This window comes from Ailuropoda melanoleuca, chromosome 6 (genome assembly GCF_002007445.2).
Source record: "Ailuropoda melanoleuca isolate Jingjing chromosome 6, ASM200744v2, whole genome shotgun sequence".
In the NCBI taxonomy this organism is placed as follows: domain Eukaryota; kingdom Metazoa; phylum Chordata; class Mammalia; order Carnivora; family Ursidae; genus Ailuropoda; species Ailuropoda melanoleuca.
The window spans coordinates 28,140,528-28,161,479 of record NC_048223.1 but is presented as its reverse complement, the minus strand read 5'-3'; the positions used below and the strand labels follow the sequence as shown (position 1 = coordinate 28,161,479).

The 20,952-nt window shown below is 39.8% G+C and overlaps 1 protein-coding gene across 8 annotated transcripts in view; it reads left to right on the top strand.

Annotated features, from left to right (window-relative positions):
• Positions 1–20,952, top strand: part of NEK10 (NIMA related kinase 10) — a 235,895-nt gene that overhangs the window by 195,526 nt on the left and 19,417 nt on the right. For 6 of the 8 annotated variants that reach the window (XR_004626025.1, XR_004626022.1, XR_004626024.1 and 3 more), the window contains 3 exons: positions 6,866–6,895; positions 8,754–8,854; positions 17,603–17,713. Coding sequence is in view for 4 of the 8 variants with exons in the window: in XM_002916208.4 (XP_002916254.1) it covers positions 6,866–6,895; positions 8,754–8,854; positions 17,603–17,713 (242 nt within the window). In the remaining 4 variants the exon portion in view is untranslated. The remainder of the gene's footprint in view (positions 1–6,865; positions 6,896–8,753; positions 8,855–17,602; positions 17,714–20,952) is intronic. The other 2 variants (XM_019796374.2, XM_019796373.2) reach the window with 1 other exon arrangement.

The window sequence follows — 20,952 nt, the reverse complement described above, 5'->3', positions numbered from 1 at the left end:
TGGCAATCCTTTTAGCATATAAAAAAGTGCTCACCAGATTTTAATAGAATTTCTTATAATACTCGTCTGTACCATACAATTTGCCATATAATTAAATACTTTTTTATACTGTTTGTTGGGATTTGGATATATTGGTTAGATTTCCCAACCAAACTGTAAGCTCCTTTAGTAAAGTTTAAATATATCTTGGGTACTTTCTCTGAAAACTGCTTGTTGAGTAACCGATGCGGACTACCACTGTATGAACTGTTGTTTATCCTTGCTCTTGAGAGCAACTGCATAAGTCATCTTATGGTGACTTAAAGAATGGGGAACAATGATATTTTAAAGTTAGATTTAAGATTGGGAAAGGGGTGGGAGACAACAAATTTCTTTTACAGTGGTGATTTGCTTCCTAATTCTTCCTGCCAAAGGAGATAGGTCCCAGGTATATGCTGCCTGGAGATGCAGATTTTTTTTCAAGTTCTTGTAGGATAACGTCTTTACAAGGAGATGCTCGCTTGCACAGAAGTTATTGACGCTTCCAATCCAAGACCAGAATTTGCAGATTGCAAATCAGCTGTTAAATGGTAGCCCACAACCCTTCCCTGGGGGTTTTTGCCCTGGGGGAAAGGCTAAGTGGAAGGAGGGGAAGAAAGCTACACCACCTTCTGGTAGTAATAAAGGGAGGTCAGTGGCTTGGATGGATTGTAGCAGCGTACAAAATAATTGAGTCAATGGAGAAAGGCGAGGCTCTCAAATTCCAAACTGCTATTACTAATGCTTTTTAATGGAATTTAAAAACAGTTTTAGAGTGTTTACAATCTCGTTTGAGTTACTGTCATGCAGTAATTTGAATACTAAGGATGGTGACAAGTGAGCCAATATTAATGAGAAAGAGGCAAGAGACCTCTTTCTTTTAGCCAACCCAACCACCTGCCCTCTCATATAGCTGAGACCTCACCCATTCTTCTTAATTAATTAATTTGAGAGAGAGAGAGAGCACAGGGGAAGGGCCAGAGGGAGAGAGAGAATTCTGAAGCAGACTCCCCACTGAGCTCAAAGCCTGATGCAGGGCTCAATCCCAGGACCCTGAGATCATGACCTGAGCCGAAATCAAGAGTCAGCTGCTTAACCAACTGAGCCACACAGACATCCCATAGACCTCACCCATTCTTAATTGACATTCCTCACTATGGATTCCATAGATTATTTGATATATTTTAGAAGGTGCGTTAATTAATTTTTTTTAAATTTATGTATCTACTTCTTGTCTTCTACTGTATTGGTATGCAAAAGCACAATTCTTCTTAAAGTTATTCTTTAGCAAGTGTCCTAGTTTTATTTAACCCGTTATTAATGGACCCAGATAGAGAATAAAAGAGCTAGTTCCAAAAGCATTTGAAGAACAGGGTTTTGTGTGGTTAGTCAAGAAAGAAAAGCTGAAATAACATTGTTAAATTGAGCATAAGACTGGTGAAATAAAACTATTTTTGTAATTAACTTCTTGATCAGTCTGTAAAGTCATACCAATATATCGATTTCTGCAGGTTAACCATGAACACTACAGGCTGTAAACTGGGTGTACCCTTATTGGTATGGATTGTTGGTTAGGTATACTGGGACAGTACCCAATAGTAGTAGACTGGGATCAAATGGACTTATTAGAAAATGATCTAGCATGATGTAAAAGATTCAAACGATAATAATTTTGCCTATTTTCCATGACTGGGATAATCCTTCTTGTTCAGGTAATTGAATGGGTGCTGGCGTGCCATCTTTTCTTTCTGTGTTTTGTTCTGTTCTTTAGTTTGATTGATTAGTCTTTGTATCCATAGTGCTGAACACAGTGTGTTTCTGCACCACAATATTTTCTTCTTGAGAATTCTGGGTTACATCAATAGAGTTGACTTTTTTAAAAAATGTTCCCTCTAGGAGGAATAAAGGGAGCAAGCATGACTTGCATAGTCATTGTAGCATAGTGAAAGAAATAACTAAGTCAATGCAGAAAAGTCAGCGGTACAGACTACACCAAATGCATATGCTATTTTTAGGCCACAAATTCAGCAACAAAAATCTAACTTTATATATTTTCCCAACACTAAACTTAATTTTTATATTGAGCCCCCATTCCACATATCAGAACACATAAACAGTTACCTTCAAGGTAAATTTCAATGTGTTGATGATCTCTTTGTCAGCTTAAAATCAGACCAACTGAGGATTGTTCTTCTCTCTGTTCTTCCCTGAGTAGCGTTTTTGGCATCATGGTATTGGGGCTTTGAGACCACCTGTGCTGGTATCCGATCTGATTATTGAGTATGGTTATCCTTCCACATTGGCATCCAAAGAATGTAGTGGCACAGCCCTACCTGATTTTCAGTTCCCAGTCCACAGTTCCATCCGTGGCCATGAATGAAAGCAAGACCTCTATAGGGCACGTTCTCTCACTCTGTCAGCTCACCATCTCAGGGGCCGGGGAGGATTGGCCCGTTCTTCCCCACCTCTTTGGGCCTGGAGACTTGGGAACTCAGCAGGCCCTCTTTGCCTCTGACACCGTGGGAAACCATCTCTCCTACCCCACCCCACCCCTTGCTGTGGTACAGGGAACATCTCACGACTAGGGGTCTCAGAGTTCCCCGTGGAGACTGAGCCCACAGCGCGACCACTCTTGAATCCCCAACTTAAAGAGAGCTCCATCATCCAACTCTTCCCTCCTCCTGCCACGACCTAGACTGCCTAAAGTAAGCTACGATTTGAGTCTTTTCTAAGACTTCTTTTTTTCTGGTCCTTCTGTCCTCCCGCCTCAGAGAAGCTTTGTCTTATGGCAGAGGTGCGAGGGGATGGGAGGGAGAGGTTTCTTGGCAACAATTCTTTTGAATCTCTCTGCCTTCTACTTAGACTATTGCTTTTTAAGCCCAGAAATGTACCATCTCTGTTCTTTGGTTCCTCCCTGTCACCCCATCTTGAGCAATGCTAACCTCACACTCCACTGCTTAACAATAGGGAGCTCATGAAGTCAAAAGTAAGTATGCGAAATAATGCAGCAGTAAATTCTCCACACAGCACCCCCCCTTGCGTATTATGTAATCACTTCTAGGAACTTCAACCTTAAACATCCTGAGATTATTTTTTATAGTTTAAAAAAGTAACGAAAGAGTTAGCAAGTTTGGAAGTGGGGAAAACCCTAATTAAACCTGAACAGGATGTGAGATGCATATTGTAAAGGTGATTAAGCCAGAATTCAAGAAGGAAGGGCTTCAAAGCAGCCTTGCTTTTTTGGCCTTTAAACGGCTTGTTTCTGAAGATTCAAATGAAAGGGGGTAAAAAAGTCTGATCACCCACCGAGTAAAAGGAGGGGCGGGGGCGGAAGGGGAGTGACTAGGTACAGATTGTCAAGTCTCTTCCTAATAATTTCTACCTGCTTGTGGAAGTGGTCAGCCTTGGGAAGGATTCCATGCCCAAGCCCACTAGTCATTCTCTCCCTTACTTCCCTCTCACTTTCCATGGGCTGTCATTCTCCCTGTGACTGGGATCCAGTCTTCAGCAGTGTCCTTGGCTCCTGCTCCCCATGGGCAGATGGTCACCACATGCTATTCCAAACCGGGCCTTCTGACTTCAGCTCTGGGCTTCTTCTCATGAGATCACCTTTCCTGAAACACAGTCTCCCTTATGGCTCCTCACCATCATACATGGTGCCTGGCTACCTCTTTAGCTGTACTCAATACTGTACCTTTTTATTATACAGCACACTAGATAAACTAGACATCTTGCTGTTCTCCAGATGTGGCCTTTACTTAGCTGACTCCAGCCCTTTGCTGAAAACTGTTTCTTCTACTCAGAAGCTGCCACTCAATATACCTTCCCTCACACCAAATCCATGTCCTATGCTTATTGAAGGCTTACTATTTCTCCACGGTCTTCTCAAATGTAACTTTTGCATCAACTCTCTATCCCCCATCTTATGGTTCTCTGGGTGAAGTTTTCACGAACGCTTTGCGAGTGCAATATCCTTTGTTGAACTTCTGGTACCTTCTATACTGCGGGCCCTAGAGGTAGGCTGTTGAACATTGGTAGATCTGGACTACAATTCAGTTACTTTATTTCATTTTACGAAAGCTAAGGAAAGAGGTGAGAGTGAACCTGTTCCCTATCCTAAAATTTAAAGGGTTGCATTGTCTTTCAATGGGGGCATTTGGTCAAATACAGAGAAGCCAATATATGTTTTGGCCCCATTCATAGAGCAGAAATACTCTTTGCTTTCTCAGGGAGCTCCTGCCCCAAATGTTCTCTTCTGCAGTTGTTCAAAAATGCCTGACTCTTAGCCTCTTAGCAGAGAGAATTCAGAAAAATAGGAGGTCATACTATAACTTGGTCAACTTGAAGAGTACAGTGTAATCCATCATTTGTTCAAATTGTAGTAATTAACAGTTTCAGGGCTTGTGTTGTGAACTGTAGTTTCAGTAGACTGGATATATAGCATAAATCAAGTCTCAAAGCATCAGGAAAGGGCCCCTAACTTGGCTGTTGTAATGTGGCATGAGATAAAAAAGCAGAGAGAGTAAACTGCACAGACTACAAAGACCTAATATTTCCAGTTTATTACATGTAGATGCTTTCCAAAAATATTTAATCCATTAAATGTTCAAAGGCCTAGATAGAACATCATGTTAAAAATAGTGACCCTTTTAAGAAGAGAAATAGTATTTGAGGCCTGGGAAGGAGCATAAATACTATTTTATGTTTGAGGTAACCAGAAGAATTGTCCTAGTGATGAGTCAGGAAGAGAAGAAGGAGCCCCTCACCTCCTGTCTAGACTGAATCGGTGTGGTGTTTTAGGACCTGTCTTATCTCATGGCCCAGCTATCGCCTGCTCTGTGATCTTGTTGGACAGTTTCCTTAATCTTACACTCTTTGTTTAAAAAAAGATTTATTTATTTTAGAGAGAGAGCACATCAATGAGGAGAGGGACAGTGGGAGAGGGAGAGAGAGAATCTCAAAGAGCCTCTGTGCTGAGCTTGGAGCCCCATGTGGGGCTCGATCTCATGACCCTGAGATCATGACCTGAGCCAAAACCAAGAGTTGGAAGCCCAACCTACTGTGCCACCCAGGGGCCCCATTTAATCTTACTCTCTATCTGTAAGATGAGATAAGAACAACTACCCTTCAGAAGTTTTCAAGGATTAGGTGAAACCAAATATGTAAAACCCTTCCCAGTGTCTGCCCCAGGTTCATGCTAAAAAAGCACTGGTCTTCCTCCAGGCCCTCCTACTTAACTACACCAGAGCCGGGAAAAATTGCACCTGAGGAAGATAACAAATATAATTACTTTTAAAAATTTCGGATACCTTTAAATAAATTACCTTTTATGGGGAATTTCGTAGTTTCCTTTTAAGTTTTAAAATGAAATCTAATTAAATTCACTATTATAATAAAACTAGAAAAAGAAATTAAAATTGACTCAATTTTAAACTTTGATTTGATTTAAATTTTAATGGGACCAAATATTGTCTATCTTTTGTGGCAGGAACTACATAGATATGAATCATAGGCACCTCTGGGGACACCTAAGACTAAAAATTACCTTTAGTCTAGGTGATAGGGATGGGAAATACTCTTTAAATTGAAAAGAAGTAACAGATTAAGAGTAAAAATACTCTTAACATATAAAATACAATAAAATCATTGGAATTTAGGCTTTATAAAGACATTTACAAATCCATAAGAAAAAGAAGTATGGGACACAAACAGGAAATTCACCAAAGAAGTACAATAGCCTCACCGGCATTTAGGTGAACACAAAATAAAACAAAGTCAGATTGGCAAAATTGAAAAGTTTGAGAATATATAGTGTTGATTAAGGTGTAGAAAAATGGATTCTCTTCCGGTCAGAGTGCAAATCGATTCAGCTACTTAAATATGTATTTGTTAAAATAAGAAATATGTATATCTGAGGGCGCAGCTATTTGACTTCTCCTTATCTCTCCTAAGAGACCTTTTGTACTTACACACAATGAGGCATGCGCATGTGTGCTCACTGCAACATTATTTATAACCAAGACAGACTGAAAACAAACTAAGTCAGAAGTGGCTACAGTAACGGATGCATGCAGAGCACGGAGCACTTTAATAGTGGGTGTAAAGAATGGGCTAGAGCTGTGTGTGTTGATAGAAAAGAATCTCCATGACAGACTGAGTCAAAAAGAAAAAACAAATTGTAGCACAACCTTATGATGTGTCACCATTTATTTAAAAAGAGAGAAAGGAAGAAAGCGTGAGGTAGCTATAACTATAGAGTTCCTACAAGAGTAGCTTTCAGCTCTTTTGGTAATGACCTTCAACAAGGAGCACATTTTATATAGCACCTGAGTGGACCTTTACTATATGCAATGCACTCTGAAATTTTTCTATCCTGTTCCATGTCATTCCATGTCATTCCATTCCATTTATCAAAATGCTGGTCATGACCCATTAAACTGCTTTCAGGATTCAACCACCGTTTGAAAAATACTGTTCTGAAAGTACACAGTTCCGTATGGAAATGGATAGAAAAGGGACGGGAAGCCAACACACCAAGCTGATGTCAGAGGTTACCTCTGGGGAGGTGCAGGGGGCGGGGGGTGGTGGTTCCAGGGAGCCTCCAGCCCCTTGTGGAATACCTGGGTTGTTTTTATGTTCGTTTGCTTGTTTTACCATGGGCATGTGTAATTAAACATTTCTAAATTGATTTTTTAGAGAGTGAACAATCAAAACTATTTTTCAAAGGCAAGATTTACTGGGACTAAGAGTAGTGGTCCAAAGGTCTTAAGAAAATTTTAAGTTGCTCTGCATAATTGAGTAGTTCAGAAGACAGGCATTCTAGCTAACTCTCTGTTTTTGTGTTTAGGGCCACAGATGAGCACATTCTTGTGGCAAGGTAGAGTCAAACCCGTGGGATATCCCACTGAAAACGTCATCACAATCTAAGAACTCTCTGCCACCTGTGAGATTTTAACTCGTTACCTATGAATGTTAAGTCCACATATTAAAAACATAAAGTAGTCAACATAAAGGTGATCCAAAAAATCAAACCTTCCAGCTTCAGAAAATGTGAAGTTAATGTTCCTGTAGCAACATCATCCTGGCCACATTACACAGTCTGTAGTTTTCAGTATGGATCTAGAAAAACAAATACTTATGTTTTAAAAATCATTTCTACAGGAAACACCACTGTAGAAAATTCCACATATTATCCTTGGCCATCTCTGCAGGCTGGAGCAGCATTCTGTTTTCTATTTTAGAGCTACTTTAATTCTTTCTGACTTACCTTCACATTTTTACCTTAAGGGTAATTTATTAAACATCATCTTAATGGTCAAGTAATCGATGCTTAAAAGGAGTCAGACACAGTGCCTAGGGGAGGTAGAGCCTTTACATTTCAAATATTTAAACAGCGTATTAAATGCAGATAAACTGGAACTGGATAATTTTTTATATGAATTTCTCAACTCAGTCAAGATGCCTATAAAGAAAATAATATTTCTTTAAACATTATATTTGTTTTCTCTTTTAAGTTTGTGTCCTAAATATAAATTTTCACATGCTTCTAATAAAACAGGTTGAATCTTTTAATGACCACATTAAATTTTCTCTTTAAATGTTTTGAAAACAATTTTTATGGTAAAATATGCAAGCTTTCTCAGAAAGCATTTATATAAGAATCATTTTTCAAAATTTTAGCTGTTGCTAAGCAATAGTTATATTCACATTTAACTTCGTATAAGCTCAAGTTGGTATGGAGGGAAGAAGAGAGGGACTTTGGAGCTTTTCTTTTTGCAGAAAGCATGCTCTAGGTCATGGGAGGAAAGGCAAGGGCAAGAGAAACTGGGGACGGTGGGCAGGATTCTATAGAACCACATATCTGAAGTCTCTCTTCTGTTTTCTCCAGTGTGGATCCGAGGGGGAGAGGAGTCAGAGGTGGCCTTGCGGCTAATCTAGAGGTTTAGGCCACTTCTTTATAAAGAGCTTTATATTCCTCAAATTTAAGAATGGACGACTTGTGACTGTGACATGTGAAGCTGGGAAAGCAGCTCATATGCAATTTGATATCAAGCTAGCCTCAAACTGTGAAAAGTGGTGTGGCTGTATGATAAGAACTCAGGATAAGTTATGAGTTATGTGTCTTATTAAACCTGGAGAAAAATCCAGGTGAAAATGTGTAATAATCAAAGTTTAGTAACTTTCAGACCCTTGATTATTACTAATTATACTTTTTTTGATTTTTGGTTTTTGTTCGTTCCTGGTTTGTTTTTGTTTTTGTTTTTGTTTTTTGTTTTTCTCTGTAAGATTGCCTATTCAGCATTTGCATTAGTAGTTTTAATAACATTAGTTTTAAGATACGGTATTAAGAGCATAATGACTTTAAAATTTAAAAGCCTGATAGTCGGTTAACTGCACATATCTGAAGTTTAGCTTTTCGAAGGCCCCAGTATCCGAAGCATCACTGACTCCTGGTGGCAGCTTGATGTAATTGCAGACAAAATTTCCAAGAGCCTTTTAGATGTTATAAAAGGTAACATTGTTATTTTACTTAGAAGTGTTACAAGTAAAGGGAAGAAATTTTGCATCCTGTACTGTAAAATATTGAAGTGTTACAGGGTCTCTGCATATTATCTCATTGGTAGGATAAGGATCTTAGCTTTTTTTTTTCTGGAATTTTACCCCGTTTTTTAGTAATATAACTTTTGAAAGGGAAAACCAGGATCTCGACTAACTGCAGAATTTATCATCTGCAGCATCTGCAGGGATTGCTGTGTCCCAGAGGAAAGTACGACAGATCAGTGATCCTATTCAGCAGATCTTAATTCAGCTGCACAAAATCATCTATATCACGCAGGTCAGTATGGTAGCTTTTTATTTCTTTTTCATCTTAAGTACAAGTTTGATCCTAATATTGTTAAAAAAACTACTTTGTGGAACTTTCATTTGGAATGAATGCTACTTTTTATCCTCTCCAGCTCCATACATTTGGGAACATTTTGCCTTAGCAGCAGGACTGGAAAGGTTGTTAGGTTAAAACAATATATATATATGTCAGGTTTCCCCTATGAATCCTAACCTATTCTTTCATTGTCAGTGTCCCACCAAAAATAAATTTCAGCACAAATGGCCCTTCAGTGTGGGGGTGAAAGTGGGGACAGAGCTGGGTTCTGAACAGCTTCACTGTAGGGAAGAAAGAAAAGTAGTACCCACTCACCAATTTGAGGATGCTGGGTTAAAACTAGAACGTCCCAGAGAAATGAAAACAGAAGGTCCGAGATTATTAAAACTTCCTGTTTCTAAATCTCAGTGACTCTTAGGCACTGGGGAAGCAATCGCTGTTAGAAAATGGCTATTAATTATATACAGAAATCTGTCTAATGATAAGCAAATTGAGTGTTCATTTACCAAAGTGGACCAAAGTCTTACTGTTAATAAGAAAAGGAATTTTTGTAGATGAAGTGTAAGCATTTGGACAAGAAAGTGATGAGTATTTTGTAGCTTAGTACTGCACTGTCTTATGCAGTGCACTCATTCATTTGACATATAATTATTAAGGACCTACAATTAGGTGCTACTGTTCCATGAACTTGGAACATATCAAAGAGCAAAACATGTAAACATTTCCTCAGTCTAAGATTCAGAGAGCCAAGCTGACGATTCTGCCAGTTGCCAATTGTGGCAACTATACATTCGAGTACTAGAGAGAAATACCACCAGGTCAGTGGACCAACTGGGCCCCCTATAAGTCATACTGGGCTAGTACACTTAACCTCCCCCTCAAAGCAAGCAAACAAAAAAAAAAGATACACGCCAGTTGGGGTACCACAGTGACATTATAAGACTCCAGCAGTTGGGGCCAGTTTACAACCAGTGTCCAGTCTTCTCTGAAGCCTGTGGATTTCTTTCTCCCCAGTGAACAGTCACTGTAATAAATGGCTGCAGGTCTCTTTGGGCAAGGCTTGGAAGAAGTTTTATAGTGTAAACTTAGAGCAGTGTTTCTGGGCCCTTCCTAAAGGGGTCCCAGCTTTCCCACTAATCAAGGGCTTTGGGTTTTTGGATCGACTGAAGTCTAGAAACTGTATGAGAGGCTGTTACTCTCCACTGTGGCAACAGCAACTCAGGTCAGTTGTTTTGTTTTCTTTTTTTCTGTTTTTTTTGTTTTGTTTTGTTTTGTTTTGTTTTTTCTGTCTACCAGGCCTAGAGTTTCTTTTCTGTTATTTAGATTAAGGAATACTCTAGTAGGCTGACCATCTGTTTCCTTCCCAGGAACACCCTAGTCGGTTCACCACCACCAAAGATCTCTGTGGGCCAAGGCATTCTAATTAACAGTACATCTCTCTCACCCTTTCTGGTAAATGCTCCCAATTTGTCACTGGCGGATAAGTGCTGTCACTTGCCTTTTGCTCCTCTGGGATCACATCATCCCCATTGGAATCATATACTTTAAGGATTGTACCTGGCCTACAAAGGAAAGCAGCCACAGAAGTTCTGAAGGATGCTGGTGCTCCCCTCTCTAATGTATTTCTCAATGCCTCAGTGACAGGAATAGTTTCTGAGTGTTCTTCCTCAACATAACTGGGGAGTGAGTGTGCAGGTCACACATGGTAAATCTACCCCAGCATTCCTGTCTCCCAAGGACTTTGAATTCCCCCTTCACATACCAGGGAAGCTCTGGCATTTTATCCGCATTCAACGTAGGCCACCATTGAGTTCAAGTTGTAGTACACCAACCAATTAAGCAGTTACCTTCAGCTGCACGACTAATACATGAAATCTGAACTCTAGTAAGAGCACCATATGAATGAATTCAGCCTGATCTAGTGCCATATTTCACCCTCCTTGGCCTAAAACCCTTAGCATCTACTGGACATGTTCTCTGGGTTGCTGCTGATATATAATAGCAAAGTCTTGCCATTCTTTTGATGGGTCAGCTGTTTCCTCCTGGGTCATAGTGTGCGCCAGTTCCCCAGAATCATATTGAGTTATGACCCTACTAATGGACTTGAGCCTCATTGTTGGAGGCCTTATGAGGAATAAATATTCCTTTTTAAGGTATCACTCCTCATCTGTCCCAGATGAGGTTAGTGTAGAGTTTTCAAGCAAAAGAAGGCTTGGCGTCTCAGACACAGAGAGACAAGCTACTTCTACTGGCAATGGTAGCTCCGAGTGACTTGAATTTCAAGATCGCCAGTTTTATCTGGATCCAGCAAAATGCCCTTATTTCAAGTTTTAAGATTCCATTCTTTTTCCTAACTTTCACATGAGAAACTTGGCACAGTGTGCATTTCACTGACATTGTAATTTAGCAACCCACCCAATTAAATTTGTGTTTGATTATCAGCCGTATCAGTGCTGTGGTAGCAAGAAATAACAGGTTTTTTTAAGGCTATCATGGAATCTCTCTGGGTCTTACCCTATGATTTGAGCTGAGAGTTAAAAGACCCAAGTTTGTCTTTTTTTTTTTTTTTTTTTGATNGCTCGGATGCACTTTGAAGAGTGCACCCCCTAACTCAGTCCTTGTAGTCTTCCTACTGACTAGCGTCCAAGTGCGGCAGCCACATGAACTTCCAGGGCACTTGCTCCATTTGGCTCTTTATCACGGCGACACCCTGATTAATTGTGGTGTGATGCCACTGCATGCCATGGGTTACCCACATCCTAGGTCCTATGGCAAAACTCAACTCTGGGCTCACTTCCAAGGGCACCATCAAACCAATTCCCAAATCCCATCTCTATGGGTCCTTCTCCTGGGACCTTCCTGGAACCACTCCGTGTCAGCGAGGGCCCAGTTAGGAGATGGAAACCACATAGTAATCTCATCAGGGATGATTTAATATAAAGAATTGTTTGAAATTATTAATAATAACAGTATTATTTAAAAAGGAGGGGGAAAAGAATAACTAAGGAATATAGGAAAAGCAGATAAGGAAGTCACTATTTATAGGGCTGACACAGAGTACCCAAGAAAGGAACAAAATAGAAGAGGACAACCCCATCCTGGTCTGAGGTCCAGACCTCATTGGAAAGATCAGAGAAATCCACTGAGATGCTGTGCTAGAGAGACTTGCAGGGAAGTCTTCCTCTGGGGGCTTGGGGCAAGTCATCCATGGTGAGGTGTCTTGCTGTGGAACTTTCTAAAAATCAGCACATGAGGCTTGGACTGGGAAATGCCCTCGATGGACCAGAGGAGGCTGCCCACGGGTAGGTGCTGCTCCATGGAACATTCTGGGAAGCTGCCTGCGAGATTGGTACAACTGAAGTTGCCTGGGGGTGAGCCCCGCTTGGGGGTCCCCGTTGTGGCTGACCACTCAGTGCTGCAGGACTGAGGCAAGGCAGGAGCATCACTGGAACTAGAAAAACAAGCACCAGCCTCCTCCAGCCTCCCTCCAGTGCTCTCTACTGATGGAGCTGAACATCTTGGCGAGGGAGAAATTCCAGTATCACATGCAGGGCACTGAGGGGTGGATTTGGAGCCGAGAGGCAACTCGTGGGCAGCTGGCACACTTATCCTGGGGGGGCGAGGCGAGGGGCTCCCTTCTTTGGGACCTACCCACCTCTGAGTTCTCCCTGCTTTCCCTCTGACTTCTCCCTAGCCTGGCTCTTACCTATCACATTTCCCCCCAAATCGGGCATTCTTCTCAATCACCCTGAGGGCTAGCCTTTTGAGACTCAAGAGTCTGAAATTGATTACTTTTTTCTCCATTTTCTGCTGTCAGCCTTTCCCTTAGGCAATCCCACAGAATTGTCTACCTGATTAAATGAAAGAGAGTGTAGGGGTCCACGGCAATATGAGGGGGATGTGGAAAATTGGTTAATAAATCAAAACATAATCTGCTATACCTCTATTGAGTAAAGATATTATATTCAAAAATGCATTTCCATTTAAATGCTGATGTAGAAATATGGGGAAGCACTCTTAGCTTTAGTGTTATGGAAATAGCTTTAAATAACTTATTGGTTACCTCAATGCTTAACTACTAAATTGAGAGAAAATAGACTTTGAAGTTTAAATATAGTTTCCATATGCCTATCTTGCTAATTTTTATATAATAAAAAACTTTTTAATGGATGTATTCCGTTTCTTTATTGGATTTCAAAGTATGTTAAAGCAAGAATGAAATGATTATAAATATCTTATTATTATGCTCTCACACTGCCAGCATAACAAATGATTTCATATTTTTTGGCAAGATGGCATTCCCTGCTACAAGCTCAGACGTAACCATTGTGGTTTTTAAAATGTATTTCCAGAATACTTGAAAGTTTATGACATTGCAAATAGTAAGGAATGTTTCCCCTTTGGGGAACTTTAAATCACAATGCTAACCCAAGTCAATGCCTCTCAAATAAAGTAGATAAAAACAAGTCTAAACATTATGCTATCTTATTTGCTATAGGTTAAAGGCCAAGATCAGTTTTCTGCGTCTGCTAATTACAAAGGAAAACTGCTGAAAGTACACCTGAACCAACAAACACACACGCAAACAAGCAATTCTTCTTGTCTGCATGTTTATTTCCAAGTCAAACTCCCTTGCAGACTTACACTGTGATAGGTGCCCTGAATCGCAGGGCCAGATCCCTCCCAACAACCGCACATAACCTTACAGGGGAAACTGCTTACTTTTGGCCGGTGGTGGCCTTTCCTATCCAGTTTCCATGGAGACAGATCTTGGAAATCATCTAAAAGCAACTATTTCAAAAGGCAGGATATTAAAAATCCTTACGCTGTCTTCATTGATTTGACATCTGTTTTTATCAACACTGAGATAGTAATCTTAAGACAGCCAGCTGAGAATGAAATCAGTGCTTCATTTCCATTGCTGGAAACCAAAATCGATATTCGGGCACCTAAGGGTGACCAACGTACATATGTTACCTTTTAGTACGAGTCTTCATGTGCAATTGCTTAGGTAAGACCCACACAGCCAACTCAAGCTCTGGATTTAATTCTGTACTTAGGATTTCACGGCTTTGTTAAAAAAATGCTTTGACAATCAGCATATAGCAACTTTCAAAAACTAAACATCTGTCTTCTAGAGAGCAGACAGGGAGTTTATGTGGATCTCCTTTGGACTTCCATCTTCACAACCTCAACTGTTGCCAACAAAACAAAAAAAAAATGTGGCTGGGGACAGCAATGTGTTGTCCCTCAGATGAAGTTATACTTCCCACTGTCATCCGTGAAACATACTGGTTTTTTCAGCAGTAGTGGTAGATGAAATCAGAACCATCCTTACTTTCTCTTATCTGGGTCTCCTGGCTCCTAATGGCAAGGGGGACAGATCAAATAGAATTTAGGGTATTGCCATGTATCTAAGTATACTCATATGTTCAGGGTTTGCAAATTCTAAAAGAAAGTTTATGTTTTGTGTATTTATTTTGAAAATAATCTTTGAGTATATTTTTAGCATTTAGAGAAATCTCATCTTAAGCAGTAATATATCAAAATAATTTGTTTTTATAGTAAGATATTATTTAAGTCACTTCAAATGGCATCCTCTCAACTACTGATGGTCTGCTGACATATTCTTGGAGATACTAGAGAGTGTGTCTTTAGAAAGTTATCCATATATAATGCAAGTTCAAGAAACTCTAGTATAGAGCATAGAGATCAGATTTCATTTTTTTCTGTTGTGACTTTGTGTGGTATAGTAAAAACAAACGAAAAATAAGCTCTTAGATGAGTTGTGTTGGGAGACTCACCTTTTCTAGAATCAGTTTCTTTATCGGTAATATTAGGGTAGCTTATGGGACTATTGTGCTAAAGGAAATAAAGTATGTGAAGTGTTTATAAAGTGTTAAACTGTAGTAATGCTAGTGGTGGTGTGTTTGCTCTGGGATAATGGTTGTGTTAAAAGGCATACTGCCTCAGAGAATATCTTTGCATGTTACATAATGTCTTTAAACTCTGATTTCCTTACCTATAAAATAGGACCTGTTTTATAAGTTTGTTGTGGGGAGAAAAGTGACATAAGACACATAAAGGAGTAATCCTAGTAACTAGCACATACAAATCACAGGTATTAATATTCTATTCTTAGTATTATAGTCCTGGGATATAATATAGTAACATACTTACATCTTCTTCAATTGAACTCTGCATGAGTCATCATTCTGTGTAAAATTTAAAATTCTTCCAGCAAAATTTTAAAGATGGGTGCTGTCTATAGTGACAATTATTCAATAAGATAAAATAGCTTTCTAATACTGCCGTGTATATGAATCTTAAGTTGACTGTTAACTTATTCAAGAAAGGCTTTATGAGAATTAATTCAAGCAATCAGGAGCACTAAAAGCAATTCTAAGCTAACGAGAGGCTTATCAAGTTAAATGAATAGCAAGAATAAGAATATTTGAATTAGTATTCTGATACTGATAGCTGCCAGTGTTGGGGTAAGTCTCTTTTGAAGGAACCGGAGGACCCGCTGGGACTTCACGCTTTCAAAGTTTGCTGTGTACACTATTAGATGTATCAGAGAAGGCTTGCTTCTGCCTTTCTCTCTGGCAATTAGAATCATGCAAGGCAACAACTAGACGGTTCTGGGCCAACACTGCCCTCTGGTGTTTGATTTAGGGAAATGGTAACTTCCAGTGCGGAACAGTAGGGAATTTACCAAATCCCCGAAGGTATCTCCAGGCACTTCTCCCATCCCTTCTCCACTCCAAACAATTCCCTTGCTATGAAAGTGTGCAAATAACCCTTCCCTTCATTGTCTGGTCCTCGTCTTATGTTAAGCTCATTCCGCTTTTGCTAATCTCTCATGCACACATCATGTATACTTATTTTCCTTCTCATCTATCTTCTATTTGCTCATTAATGCCAACAAATCTCTGTCTCTTTCTGTTTCTCTCCCTCTCTCCACATTTCTTTATTTCCCTTTTCATTCCATGTAAAAGGACAGCAATAATTATGACTATTTGCTGGGAATAGGGAAGTGATTACATCTGGAGCAAGGTACAAGAATGCTATGGTATTGACATAAAAAGAGCTCAGTAGAGATTCAGTGCTGTCAACTTACAGAACCTTCCAGAGTATACTAAAGGGCTTCAGACCCTCCAGTAGAGTCTTGGCTCCTCTGTAATTAAACCTGCTTTGACTCAAACAGAGTCAAAGGACTGACGAGGATTATAGATGCATTGTTAAAACATTTTTCAATTATGTTGTTTTTCTGTTTATAGCATTACAGTGCTTATTAATGGGTCCCATATTCTATTGTGTTTAGACTGATGAAGAGTTTTTCTTTCTCTGTTACCTTTTATACATTCCCCTGCTTCATGAAACTTGAATGAATAGACATTTCTTGTATTAGCCGGGATATAGTAAGTTATATTATACTAACAGATATGCCCCGGAATCTCTTTGCTTGATACGATAGAGGTTTATGTCTCACTTAGCTAAAGTTAGACAGGTCAGCTGGCCCTCCTACATCTTGTGGCTGTGCCATCTGGAATGGGTAGAATCCAACCTCCTTGCCCAGGGGGGACAGGGATGGAGGAAGCATGCTGGCTTTGCATTTCCTCATCCTTGGAGTGACACATACCATTTTCATGGGCCCAAAGTAGTCAGATGGCACCAAACCTAAACTATAAAAGAGTATAGAAAAATGGAGTGGGGGTGGGTAAATAATTGTCACTACCACTTTGCTCTTTCTTTTGATGTGAACTTTGAATTATATTCTTGTTTTTTTAATTTGTTTGATTTGTTTGATTTTGTTTTTAATCTTGAGAGCCCCTACTACCACGTTTTCCTTCTCACTTAGCCGTCTTTGTTCTTACTGATTCTTTTTCATCTCCTTCCAGGTCCTCTCCATATTTTAAAGAAACCAGACATTATTTGCACTGAGCCCCATGTATCATTCTTTGCTCTCTTAACCTTCTCCCAAACTTTACTTCATCCCTCTGTGTCTTTCAGGATCTTTGGTTTCTTTGTATAAATTCAACTGCAAAGCACTACAAAATCAATTTTTTTAAGTCCCCGGTTTCATCCAATCACCATATTTTCTAAGACTTTAAAGTGACTTCCTACTAAGCTGTTAAATCCAGCTCATCCTGGCCCAGCCCCAGTGTGTACTCATTCATTCTTTTCTTCTTGACAAAGTTGGTCCCTACAATCTGATCTCTCTCTATGCAGATATTCAGGAGCATTCAGACAGACATCTAACTATGTAGTAATGCAGATACATTCTTCCTGTTTGAAAGCATCAGATCCTTCTGGACAAGGGCCTTGCTTAGGGTGTTTAGCAAAGTCCTGGGCATGATGTAAGCACCTAAACATTTTTTGCATCTTTCCTTGTGAGGTCTCTTCTTTACTAATTCAATTTATACGTGCAATTTAGTTGTTATATGAAAAATAATACCAATAAAATGAAAGACTAAGATAAAATGGAAGCAGCCTTTCGAGAGAGAGAAGAGTAATATATTCCTTCTGGATTGTGGAATGAAAAATTATCACACCTCGTCATGCTATTTGAAGTAAAATTTATATTCTTAGTTCGTCCCGTTGAATTAATATTGTTACACTGACCTTCAGTAAATGCTTCCTGGGAGCGTCTGTGCAGTGTTCACAATTTGCTTATAATAATTGTTTTCTCATTTTATGCAGCTTCCTCCAGCCCTGCACCACAATTTGAAAAGAAGGGTTATAGAGAGATTCAAGAAATCCCTCTTCAGCCAGCAAAGTAACCCTTGCAACCTGAAATCTGAAATTAAAAAGGTACAGTATTCAACACCTGGCAATTCTTCTGTGGCTTAGCAAAAACACAGCCAAGGAGTTACATTTTATACCTTCTCTGCTTTATGCTTTATACTCCATCCTCTATTAAAGAATGTTATCACTGTTTGTTTTAGTCCTTTCAAGCTGCTATAAAAAAGACACCATAAACTGGGGAGTTGATAAACAGCAGAGACTGCTTATGGTTCTGGAAGCTGGAAGTCCAATATCAAGGTGTCAGGATGGTCAGGTTTGACACAAGCCCTCTTCCCGGTTACAGACTTGTGACTTCTCTTGTCCTCATGGGGCAGAGGAGGCAAGGAAACCGTCTGGGACCTCTTCACAAGGGCACTTTTTGATACGAAATTGAGGATGTCTTTGCCTCTGATTTTCTCACCTTTATTTCTGTGGCCATCATCTCAGAAGATTAATAGAAAGTTCTTTCGGTATGATTGCATGTTTTCCTAAGAATAAATGTTACTAAATATCTTTAATTAAAAAATATATTTTAGCTTTTTAAAGAGAATTCTCTTCCAGTATTTTATTAGAATGTTCTCCAACAAGCCTCTAAATTGAGCTGTGCCACCCTGAACAAGTCGTTTAACCATCAGAAGTTGTGATTTTCATCACCTATGAGGGTGGAATGAACCACCGTTGACTGTTGGACAACATGGGGATTGTGCCCTGATCCCCTGCTCCTGCACAGTTGAAAATCTTTTTTTTTTTTAAGATTTATTTATTCATTTTAGAGAGAGAGAGAGAAAGAGAGAGAGAGCACTTAGCACATGCAAGTTGAGGGAGGGGCAGAGGGGGAGAAGGAATCTCAAGCAGATCTCCTGCTGAGTGTGGAGCCAGCCGTGGGGCTTGATCTCACGACCCATGAGATCAAGAGCTGAGCCACAACCGCGAGTCAGACTTTTAACCAACTGAACTGGCCAGGTGCCCTGAAAAACCATGTATAACTTTTGACTCCCCCAAACCTTAACTACTAACTGCTTACTATTGACCAGAAGGCTTGCATAGCATAAATAGGTGATTGACACACATTTTGTATGTTATATATTATATACTGTATTCTTACAATAAAGTGAGCTAGAAATAAGAAAATATTAAGGAAGAGACTCATAAGGAGGAGAAAATACATTTACAGTACTGTACTGTAAGAAATCCACATAGAAGTGGACCCATGCTGTTCAAACCCGTGTTGTTCAAGGGCCAACTGCATTTCTAAGCTTCTTTCCATTTTCAACATTCTATAATCTCCTAGACCTCAGCTGTTAGTAAATATTTCTATTCACATACCCACAAACTAAATCACAAAGAAGTTAAATCAACCAGACAGAAGGAAAACTGTTTATCTCTAATTAGCACAACTTGATGACAGGAAATCCCTGTGTCCTGGCCCAGAGCCATTTCTATACAGGTCCCCTTCTCCTGTCCTGGAAAGACCTGAGGCCCAAGCAGTTTTTGGGCCTGCTCCAATTTTTATCTACCTATCTATCTATCCAATTTTTATCTACCTATCTATCTATCATCTATCTATCTATCTATCTATCTATCTATCTATCTATCTGTTTTATCATCTACTTAAACTTTGAAACAGTCATGTGGCCAATGAACTTTTTCTTTGAAGTTTCTTTCTCCTTTCATGGTTCCAGTCTTATGCATAAATGCGCTCCTTATTCGGGCAGTATGATGGGCTCTTTGATAAGAAATGCAAACAGTGTGTTTGCTCTGTTGCCTTGCCTCCGTGTCTGCACCTACACAACCAGGAGATGGGAAAAGAGATACAGCGGCAGGTGAACAAAACAGAAGTCCCACCTCATCAGAGATAAAAGAGCACAGTTTCTTTCATGGGTTGTGTTGGCAAATCAGGCCAAGAGACAAAGCTCGAGGAGCTCAAAACAGAACTGCGTGAGACTGCAGATATTTGCTTTATGATATTTACATATTGTACCGTGAATACCAATAAATATATTTTAGGAAGACAGAGTCTCAAATCTCCCATGAAAATATTCCATGTTGCTAGGTTTTAATACTCTTATTAAAATGATATGCAGAATAACCCGGTTTGGACACATATTTATTTTAACAGAAACCCCAGCTTTAAGAGATGGAAGTACATGCAGCAAGCTTCCTGCTGCAGCTGTGCCTCCTTCTCGGCCCCTGACGCTGTGATTTCCCCCCCCCCACGTCCCTAAAGCAGATCCCGTCCTCTTTTGTTCCTGACATTTATTGGTTTGCATCCCTTCCTCACTGTGTTTCTTATCTCTCCTGATAGAAAAAAAGATTCTCTTTTGTTAAAATGGCTCCACCTGCCTTGTCGGCCTTCCCCTGTACCATGGTGGCCCCTCTCGGAGCTCTTACCTTCCGTCCTTGGTCTGGGGAGTGAAAAGGGATTCATGGGGTGGTAGAGGGCGTTCAGGGACCTGGGTGAGGGAACTCAAGGGGGCAAACACTTAGCCTCCTTTTCAGCGTTATTTAGAGGCACATTAAATTCTCCTGTGAGGAATGCTATGGTCCCCTTCTCTGATAATTACAAGGTTGTGGTGGTTCGTACCATCATGGTGTTTATCTTCCAGATCATGGAGGCAGGCTTCCTCTCCTGGGCACGAAACAGATCTTCTGCCTGGAATATAACATGCTTCCTATTCTCCACCACTAAACCTAGAGGCCAGCTCCTCCTTAAAAATCTCTCTTGATTTTCCCTGTTCATAATTAACCCTTTCTCTGTGCTTCAGGCCTTTTTCACTCACATTGCTGTGTTCTAAATAGCTTTTTATCTAGCTTACATTTCTGTTTCCCCCAAAGGCAGTGAGTGTGTTGCATTCATCTTTGATTACCTACAGTCTTGCACAGTGCCTGGCACATGGTAGAGCTCAATGTATGATCGTTGAATATAGAATATATTCTGTATTGATAAATATATTCTGTATAATACAGTCTATATTGGTGCTATTCTTATTGATGTATGTAACATATTATATGACATATATCATATTTGTATATTTTTATATGGATATAGAAAGAAGCCCTCCTGCCCTCATCTAAACACAAATGAGAAGAGTCTGTGGCCTCTGTTTTTCTCCCTTTCTGGTCTAATCTTTTGTTTGTGACAATTTTTGTTTGGAAATGGCTTTTTCATCCCCTGTATAATCTTGGTGGAGTGGCCAGTTGGCCTTTGACTAACACAGTCACCCACCCCAGGGCCGTGGAAGAAGCAAGCAGTGCTGGTTCAGAAA